At 39.4% G+C, this 10,901-nt stretch overlaps 1 protein-coding gene across 4 annotated transcripts in view; it reads left to right on the plus strand.

Moving 5' to 3' along the window:
- Positions 1-10,901, plus strand: part of Kiaa1328 (KIAA1328 ortholog) — a 283,276-nt gene that overhangs the window by 105,964 nt on the left and 166,411 nt on the right. For all 4 annotated transcript variants that reach the window (XM_021151131.2, XM_029472090.1, XM_029472091.1 and 1 more), the window contains one exon: positions 2,827-2,954. In XM_021151131.2, the coding sequence (XP_021006790.2) occupies positions 2,827-2,954 (128 nt within the window). The remainder of the gene's footprint in view (positions 1-2,826; positions 2,955-10,901) is intronic.

Here is a 10,901-nt window from a genome sequence, read left to right on the forward strand (position 1 = left end):
GAACCCAATATCCCGCCAAGTAACTCAGGGTCCAGTAGCAGGACGAACACGTGTGTGCCTCCAGGCAGCAAAGGCAGGTTCCAGCAGTGGGCGTGGCAGGANNAATGAGCCGGTAGCTCCACCCTTGAGCAAGCAGGTTCCAGGCTGGGGGAAGGGAGGCCACATACACCTTTTCTCTGATTTAATCTTCTAGTACTAGTACATTCTTTTCTGACTAAGATTCAGTTAAATAAGTAATTCCCTGTTCAGTGAAGAAAAATTTTAACTACATTTTCCTAAGATCTCATTCCAGGTTCAGGCTTAAAGTCTCATTGGCTAGGAAAAATTAAATATGGGTCATTCTAAAATCTGAGAAAACCAAGAAAGAGATTTTTTTTTTAAAAAAAATCAACATATATGAGACCATATGTTTTTATATTCTGTCACCTGGAATGTATTAAAATGCCTATAACTTGTCTCAGATGCTGACATTAACTTACAATCTATGTAATTACATTTGGTTTTTTCTAGAGTAAAATTCATATTCTGTGACCAGACTACTATATTCACATATTATAAATATTATTGTGTATGGTAGCAGCTAGAATAAAAAACTTTTAATATTCATAATAACTGTCTCCTTGGGACTACACAAATTATTCCTGTCTCTTGGAGCTTACATACAAGTCAAAAATGTAAAACCATAGAAATACAACATAGATTGACAATAGAAACTATTAGCTTATTTATACCACTGCTCTTGTTCTGTTATTATTTTTGTTGTTTCAGATACTAAGTATTCATTAAGCTCTTGAAATTGATGTTATTCTATAAACTTAGTGACCTGGCCTTTCACTGTGAGCCAGTACTCTCCTGTAAGCCATCTTGGGCTCCTTTTTATAAAGGTTAATAACCAGAATAATGAAGCAGGTGGTTATTTATGCAGTTATGATTGACAAAAGTTATTAGAATAGGAATCTGCCTAGAAGCAATGATTAGGTTATGAAAATTTTAAGGAATATTGAAACTAGTTACAACTTTTGACATTTAAGAAATATTATCCCTACTCTTAATCATGGTGATCTTGTATAGAAGTGTATGTACAGACTAACCCTATTGGACAGTAGTTCTTACGCCAACCGCATACCTAAATGAGTGCTGAGAGGGAACTCAGAAATAATTTGTATGAAACGCAACCTAGGAGAAAAGAACCACATTAAGAAGCTGGGGCAGACCTACCTGTGTCCCAAGTGCCTGACCTATGAAGTTGAACCTTTCTGATCTAGTGCTTTCGACTTGAGAATTCTTCACATGCTAGGAGCTGTAAAGAAGGGCACTCCAGGCTAGGTTACCGTGTTCTCTATACCAGAAATGAGATATGTGTGCAAAAATTTTCTGTTGACATTATTGATGAAATATTGATGTGATTATTGATATGCAAAGCAACAAAAGTTCAAAATATAATTCCTTTTGCTTAGTAGAGTTAGGAACTCAGTGTATAAAATTGGCACTAATAAAATACTTTTTTACATAAAATCAAGTGGCATTAAACATTTCCCAGAGTTACCTCACTTCAGAACCTATTTATTACCTTTCCCCCATAAACCTACACCTATTTTCCCTGTTCCTCATACCCAGTCTGTAGAACCACCAATCTACTTTCTTGCCTGAGTAGACTTGCCTATTCGTGACTCTTCATACTAATAAATACATATGGTATCTAGCCTTTGTGTCAGTGTTCTTTTTCATGACATAATATTTTCCAGGTTTGTAGCATGTAGCAATCCCTCATTTATTTTATTGTTAAATGATGCTCCTTTTATAGACACTGCTCTGTTGATGAGTTGATGAACATTGAGATGCTTGTTGCTTCTATGTCACTATGAGCAGGGCTGCTCTAAGTGAAAACTCCAACCATGTATGAGTTTTTGTTTTTAGGCTTTTGATTTTGTTGGATAAGTTGAACTTATTGGACTATGTAATAAATTTATCTTTAAAAAAATACTACATTATGTTCCAGAGTAGCAGCAAATGTGCATGTCTGTTAGACTGCAAGGCTCCACTTGAGCATACCCATGTTAAACTTGCCATCAAAAATCTTTGACTGAGGCAGTCCATGAATACAAAGCCCTTTCTCTTTATGCTTTTGATTTGCCTTTCTCTCATAGCAGTTGTGGTTACCATCTTTTACTTCTTGGTCATCCAAATATTTCTTTTGAAAATTTCCTTAGCACCTTTGCCAGTTTTAAAAATTAGATTACTATTACTTATTGTTGACTTGTATGAGCTGTTTATATATTCTGAATATTGATGTTCCATCTCATGAATGATTTCAAAGTATTTCAATTTGAGAATTTTCTTCTTTGCAATTTCTCAATCCTATGTCTCAAAGATGCACTTGTATGATTTCTTCTAAGAGTTTTAGAGTTTTAACTCTTAAATTATTGGCTACTTGTCTTTTTAATTTCCTTTCCTTTCCCTTGGAACAGCATATGGATGTATTGTCACAGTCCAGCCTTGAACTCATGATTGTCAACAGGATGTTTGAACCTGCAGAATGCTGGGGTTGCAGACATGTGCTCTGTACCCTGCTTCATCTGATTGTTTACATAATGTGATGGGAGTTTCTCTAGCTCTGCAAAGAAACTAAGAGAAATGTTTCTTCACTGGGGTGATCAGTACTACTTTCTTATTCAAATCGTTGCTTCATGATTGGACCCATATACTTTTTTTATCTGATGATTTCATATCACCTACTCTGGCCATATATTATTGTATTTTTCTCTCTGTTTTGTTTGTGATATCTATATGTGAATCAGTTTGTTTTTCCTTAATTTGCATTCTCACCTCTTCAGCTGCAGTATAGAGAATGCCAAGAACTTCTAAGTCTCTACCAGAAGTACCTTTCGGAGCAGCAAGAGAAGCTTACCCTGTCTCTCTCAGAGCTTGGAGCTGCTAGAGCGCAGGAGCAGCAGGTAAGTGGCCTCTTTTGATGCAAAAGTTTCCTTTTCCTTTTACATAGACAGTCACATGAGATGCATGTTGTTTAAAATTTACACATATCTCATGGCTTCCATGTCTGTTGACTTCCTCTTTCCTTGCCTGCTCCTATGAGTCCAGTGATCATAAAAGAAACTTGAAGTAGGAGGTGGTTACTGGGGACTTTTGATTGGGTAAGAACGTGTATTGACCTGTTACTTAATAAAGAGCCACCAGCCCTTTGTTAAACATGGGTATTTGGTGTCCTTTTGGAAAACATTAATATCCCTTTTTTGATTCTAGTTCTCAGAATAATAAATTATTTGGTGACTTCTGTATAAGCTTCTATGTATTATATTTATAAGTAATTACCTATCATCAAGTGATGAGTAGTGAGAACCTCGCCTTTTATGATGTAAAAGCAAGCGTGCGAGCCACGCATTTAGCCTTCTAACAGTGCTACTTGATGTCTTTGTTCTTATAGAGTAAATCTTCAAATGGATAGAAATAACCCTTATCTTAATAGAAAGGACCATGTCATATGACATCATTCATACTAAGCATGAAAATACAGATAATATATAACAAGTGCATATGGAGTGCACATGGTATATTTCCATCAGATTATGAAAATAAGTGAAATGAAGCAGGCACAGAGCATGTTTCCCATCCATGTTCCCCAAATAGCATCAAAACCCCAAAGGTCAAACTTGAGGATTCCTTGCAAACTGTCTAAAGAACATTGCTATTCAGACTGGATAAAACTGCTTTAGATGGGCTAAGATTTTTGCTAATGGAATCCTAGTTTTGAATCTAGCATTGGCACATATGGAAAAGTAAACAAACAAACAAACACAAACAAAAACCCAACAATAATAATATCACTGTAATATGATTTAGCTGAGATAGTTAACACAGGCCATTTTTTAGTCATAAGTTTTTAAAGAAATAGTCAAATTATTAATAGCTTATTGATTCTTTGGTTTGGAATGTTATCTTTTGTTCTGTTTTTTGAAAGCTAGGTTGTACAGTAGCCACAGAGGAATGTTACAACTTATGTTGATTGTTTCTATATATGTCTTCACTAATCTGAAAAGAAGTTGACAACTCTGTGTATGCCTCCAGCCCAGAGTGCTTGTGAAAATCAGCTTCATCCTCACATTTCTGCTCATGCCCTTGGCAAGAAAGAGTTGAGGGAGACAGCACAAAAGTAAAGACAACGTAAGAGGGGGCTTTGGAGGAGACAGGGAGCCTTTCATTTAACAAAATTAGTAGAGCCTTAAAACCGTAGGAGCATAGACATGATTATTAAAGTAAAAGGAAGGAAGTACCACAAAACTGGTAGGGAAAAAATGTTGATGCCTGATAGGGAGTCTCTAAGAACAGCTGGAAGAGGCCAAACAAAACTTAGTAATAATTAACACTGTCACTTAACTTGAATCTTAAGAGGTGTAACTAAAAGGGAAACTAGAAGGAAAATGTCAGCCAAGTCTATGTAGATAATGTACTCTCAAAAGAAGATACCTGTGGAGTAGGTACAACACTTGCCTAGCATGTGTGAGGAGTTAGGCTTTATTTCCAGCTCCAAAACAAGCAAACAAAAAACCAAAATGGTTGTGTGTGTGTGTGTGTATGTGTGTGTATGTGTGTCTGCATATGGTATGTGCACATATCTGCTGCCATATCCCCTGGATTTGGAGTGACAAGTCTTTGTAAGCTATCCCATGTCTGTTCTGGGAACTGTACTCAGTCTTCTGTAGCAAATGCTCCTGACTTCTGAGACATCTCTCCATGTTGGGGGAAATATTACAAAACCAAACCGAACCTATCAACTCTCTGTGGGGTCAGACCACACTCCTATGCTCCAGCCGCCACCACCAACTCTCTGGAACTACCCCCCACCCCTGTGACCAATATCAGATTGCTGTGTATGCAGCTCTCCTTTGCTTCTACCTGGCGCTGCTACTTCTTCCTCAGCCATAAACCCATGTAGTCGGCAATTCCACATTCCAGCAACTAAATGGAACCACCAACCCTGTAACTAGATGCCAGCACAATCATTTCAGAGCCAGTTGATAATGATAAAAGCTTTATCCCAATATTTCTAACCTTGTAAAATCATAGCTGCTTGTAGCTGGAAAACGCAATGTGGGTACATGTCAGCAGAGATCTTCCTTCTACTCTTCTACTCTGTCTGAGAGGCTCTCTATCTCTGCAACTTTTAGCTCTGCCTCCCTTTCCCTATCCAATCACAGGCCTCCTCTACACTAAAGTAATTGGACAGGGAAAATCCTGCGACATCTCCACACCTTAGATTTTTTTTTAAACCATGTATGTTTTCTGTGAGTACTTGATGATCAGGTTCTAAATTGTCTTCATAAAACATAAAAATGAAGTTGTGACTTAGAGGTGACTTCTAGGCTCTGCTGTTTAACTTTAGAAAGGGAAAATAAGTTTCTTTTTTATTAAAGAAGAAGCACAATTACAAATGAATAAGAAAGATGCTGTGCAGATATGGGCACAGACTAGTTGTGAAAACATTAAGAATACACTAGACTTCATAGTGAGTAAAGAGATCAGAGGAGTCAGGCCAGGGTTGACTCTGTGAAGGGTTACTAGGTCATGAATCCGTAAAGACAGTAATGAAAGAGGAAAAAGAGTCTTAAAGGAGAGTTGGGGGTAGGGGCAAATAAGATACATAGACCAAGGCAAGGCTAAAGTGATGGCTCAATAATTAATAGCAAATACTGTTCTTACAGAGGAACTGAATTGGGTTCCCAGTACCTACATCAGGTGGCTCATAGTCTATATCTATAATTCTGTTCCAGGAAGATCAAATGTCTGGCCTTCACAGGCACCCACATTCATGCATGTCACACACACAGTCACACACACATGCATGCATACACACACACACATACACACAAAGTTTAAAAGTAAAATAATTCTCAACAGGGAACACTCATGCCATGGAAGAAGGGCAGACTACTTAGGGAGGGAGTGGGGTGTCAAAGGGGGAATGGGCAAGGGCAGTAGAGAGAAGGATTAATGAAAACAAGTATACATGGAAATGCCATGATGAAATTTACTGCTTCATAGATTACTCTTAAAAAGCTAATTATGGTCTGAAGTGATAGATGAAGAGACTTTATTCTAAATTTAAAAGATGTTATAAAGACCAGGGGTAAAAACACAACTAGGAATAATTTAATGGCTTTAGTATATTGAGGCAAACACTGGATCTCACCTAATCAATAAATATATAACTATTGCTAAAAAAAAAAAAAAAAAAAAAAAAGAGGCCTAAGAAAAAACTTCTTAAAAAGAAATTGTATCCTGTAGTAGTTTAATGGAGCGTACTTAATTTGAGTTAAGTATTATTCTCTTTTATTGTTGTGACAAAATACATGATAAAGTAGTCAGGAAAGAGAGGGGTTAGTTTCACTCAGTCTTGAGAGCCATGGCCAGGAGCCATGGTGGACAAACATGAGCTGAGTCCTGGTTTTCAGCTCGCTTTCTCCTCTTTACTTAGTCCAGGAACCCATCCCATGGAATGCTGCGCTCTTTCCTGTCTACAGAGTGAATCTTCCTACCTCAGTCCCACCTAGTAACTCCCTCACAGAAATGTCAGAGGTTTGCTTCTGAGCTCCATTTATATCCCATAGAGTTGTCAAACAGCACTGATTATCCCAAGTTATAAAGTTAAGCTTATATAATATATAAGATACTATATATACTATATAAGATATATATAGAGAGAGTGTGTGTGTATGTATACATAATCCTCATCCATTTGACAGGTAGTGATTAATGGAGTAAATCTGAGACTGTACTTGAATGTGTTTATGCCTGGGGTGCTTTGAGGTCATCCAAAGGGAAGGCTTACAATGGGCTATTTTAAGAACTTAATTGTGTTTGAAGTTTCTTTATTATTTGAAATATAATGTGTAAAAGTAAAAACAAAATTTAAAACATCATCTTTGAGGAAAAGAAGCTTTAGAACACATGTATAATCAGCAGCAGTAACTGCAGTGGGTAGGTTTGAATTTTTTTAAAATATCATGATATTTATATTAATTCTTTAAGAATTTCTTATATTTTCCTCTTTTAATATATTGATTTTATTTCCTTAGTATATATACCCCCAAATTGTCAAATATTGAAATAGCTACAAGCATTAGTTTATGATTATGATTGCATGGGCTATTTAGAATCATTTTTATGCTTTCATATAAATATTAGGATGACTTTTCATTCTCTACTTCTCCCCCCTTAACTCCTAACGGATTCACTTCTACCCCTTGCAACTTCATGGTCTATTTTGTTTTAATAGTCCACTAAGTCCAGTTTGTGCTACCTCTTGTTTATGGATGTGGGGCCACTCAGTGGAGCACAGTTGGCAGACAACCAGCAGACAAATTAGTAAAGAGCACTGACTCCCTTCCCGGAAGCTGGAGCTCCTCAGTCAGGGCTGGAGGCTCATGAACTCCTCCCCACTTCATGGAGCCCCGGGAAGCCTCCTTGAAGAGGACTCTACAACACACTCCATAGATCCTTAGTCAGCCATGTTCACAGGGGCTCTAATCCCCATACCTAGCAAATGGAAAAAACCTAAATGTCCTTCAATAGGCAAATGGGTAGTGAAAATGTGGTACCTATGAATCATGGAAATAATCATAAACTTTGCAAGTAAATGGATGGAAGTAGAAAACATCATACTGCGTGAAGTGTATCCCAGACCCAAAAGTATAGATGTTCCTCTCCCATTAGAGGCTTCTGGCTCCAGAGGTTCTGATGTGAGTGCAAACCTGAAATTTGTAGGAATCAGGAAACTAAAAAGCAACCGTTGCTGCTGTAGGGGAATTAGAAAGCAATAAAGAAGGGAATAGCATTTTACAAGGAATCTGATACCAGAAATATGAACCATGGGGGCTATAATTAATGATAGGAAGTTAGATAAATACTGAGGAAGGATAGTACAAAAAGGATAGAGTGAATTCTGAAAAAGCCGTAAAGAATTGTCCTACCTGAAAAATAATCATAATCCACATAAGTCAGTGTGTAAGTATACCTATAGAGTTTCAGTGAAACCTTCACATCTGTGCTGACAGTGCTCTCTCTAAGAGCCAGAGGTCATCTAACAAAAATCCCAGGGCCAGGCATGAGAGGCCCTCTTTTGAGTTGCTCAGGATTGTCCAAGAGACTTTTTTTTTTTAATTTATTTATTTATTATATGTAAGTACACTGTAGCTGTCTTCAGACACACCAGAAGAGGGAGTCAGATCTTGTTACGGATGGTTGTGAGCCACCATGTGGTTGCTGGGATTTGAACTAAGGACCTTTGGAAGAGCAGTCGGGTGCTCTAACCTGCTGAGCCATCTCACCAGCCCCCCCAAGAGACTTTTTTTTGTCTTGTTTTGGTTTTTGGTTTTTGGTTTTTTGAGACAGGGTTTCTCTGTGTAGCCCTGGCTGTCCTGGAACTCACTCTGTAGACCAGACTGGCCTTGAACGCAGAAATCCGCCTGCCTCTGCCTCTCAAGTGCTGGGATTTAAGGTGTGCGCCACCACTGCCTGGCCTAAGAGACTTTCAAACAGCTTTCAAATAAAAGTCACCTCTATCTAAAACATACCATCTGCTGAAAGTTTCAAACAGCTCTCCCCATTCCAGGCCACACTCTCCCTTCATTCTTTGTTAGGACCAATGTTCCTTCTCTGAGCTGATACTAATCCAGCCTAATTCTAAGCTAGCTTCCTGTGTTTCACGCCCTGTGTTGTTCATACTCAGTCAGGGGGCTCATCATGACCAGGCCAGTACTAGATGCCTCCTATCTTCTCTCCGCAGTCTATCCCAGTTTTAAAATATCTGCACTTCCTTGTTGTTTTCCAACTATGTCTCTACTGCAAAATTCAACAACTTTGTCAAAGCTCTGATTTTATTTTTACAGTTCTCAAACTAAAAGCCTTTTTAATGGCAAATAATTACTGATTATAAAGTAAATCAACTGCTCTGAAAATTGCATGCATGACCAAAACTGCCTTTTTCAGAGGGCAGTCATGATAGGTCCTTTTTGTGAGCTTTCCATAGCCTCAGTAATAGTGTCAGGCCTTGGGACCTCCCCTTGAGCTGGATCCCACTTTGGACCTGTCTGTCGCTGGACCTTCTTTTCCTCAGGCTCCTCTCCATTTCCATCCCTGCAATTCTTTCAGACAGGAACAATTATGGGTCAGAAGATGACTGTGGGATGTCAACCCCATCCCTCATTTGATGTCCTGTCTTCCTGCTGGAGGTGGGCTCTACAAGTTCCCTCTTCCTGTTTTCAGGCATTTCATCAAAGGTCCCTTCCTTTTGAGTCCTGGGAGTCTCTCACCTCCCAGGTTTCTGGTGTATTCTAGGGCACCCCCCAACCTCCTAGTTCCTGAGGTTGCCTGTTTGCATTCTTTCTGCTGGCCCTCAGGGCTTTAGTTCTTTTCCCTCACCCAATACCAGATCAGGTTCCCCTCTCCCCCACTGCCCCATCCTCTTTCTCTCCCAGGTCCTTCCCTCCTTCCCCACTTGTGATTGCTTTCTTCTCTCTCCCGAGTGGGACTGAGGCGTCCTCACTTGGGCACTTCAGCTTGTTGAGCCTTTTGAGTTCTGTGGACTGTATCTTGGCTATTCTGTATGGGTTTTGTCTTTTCTTTTCTTTTCTTTCTTTCTTTTTTATCTTCCTTCCTTCTTTCCTTCCTTTATCTCTTTCTTCTGGCTAATATCCACTTATTAGTGAGTACATATCATGCATGTCCTTTTGGGTCTGAGTTACCTCACTCAGGATATTTTCTAGTTCCATCCATTTGCCTGCAAAAGTCAGGATGTCTTCACTCTTAATAGCTGAATAGTACTCCATTGTGTAAATGAACCACATTTTCTGTATCCATTCTTCTGACATGGGACATCTAGGTTCTTTCCAGCTTCTGGCTATCACAAATGGGGGGAGCTATGAACATAGTGACCATATGCCCCTGTGGCATGGTGGAGCATCTTTTGGGTATATTCCCAAGAGTGGTATAGCTGGATCTTCAGATCTCTGAAAGACCGAACAAGCAGCTGAAAGGGTCAGATGCAGTTATTTGCACCCAACCAATAGACAGAAGCAGCTGACCTTTGTTGTTGAATTAGAGAAGGCTGAAAGAAGCTGAAGGCTGAAAGAAAAGAATGATTCTGTAGGAGGACCAGCAGTCTCAATTAATCTGGACCCCCGAGATCTCTCAAACACTTGACCACCAAACAGACAGCACACACCAGCTGATATGAGGCCCCCAACACACATACAGTAGAGGGCTGCCAGGTCTGTGTTCATTCAGAGATGAGGCACCTTAACCCTCTAGAGAGTGGAGGCCCCAGGGAGTTTAGAGGTCAGGTGGGATGGGGTGGGGGGAGCATCCTCGTGGAGACAGGGTGGGGTAGGAAGGAGCTGTGGGATGTGCAGAGTCAGAGGGTAGATGGGGAGGAGCAGGGGATAGAATATGGAGTGTAAAAAATGAATTAAAAATAAAATTAAATTAAAGAACAAAAAATAACCCTGCCTTTTTGTATTTTCACTCAAAACTCCAGCAGGATAACTATTCTTTGTACTCTTCCAGAGGTCTGGATCAGTAAATCCTTAGGATAAATACACCTTTGTGTTGCTGTAGGGAGATAGCTCAGTCTGTAAAGTGCTTGCTATTCAAGCATGAAGACCCAAGCCTTTAGGACCTGGGGAAAATGTTAGCATGTGCTTGTAATTCTGATGCTGAGGAGGTAGGGACAGGAGACTCGGGGCTCTGGGACCACTCAGCCTGTAGAAGGCAATCTCAGAATAAGGTGGGCAGCCCATGAGGAACAGGAGGAACACCTGAAGGTGACTTGTGACTCATATATTAGACACAGACACACAGGCTCGCTCTCTCTTTCTTTCTCTGTCTCT

This window comes from Mus caroli, chromosome 18 (assembly GCF_900094665.2).
Source record: "Mus caroli chromosome 18, CAROLI_EIJ_v1.1, whole genome shotgun sequence".
Taxonomy (NCBI): domain Eukaryota; kingdom Metazoa; phylum Chordata; class Mammalia; order Rodentia; family Muridae; genus Mus; species Mus caroli.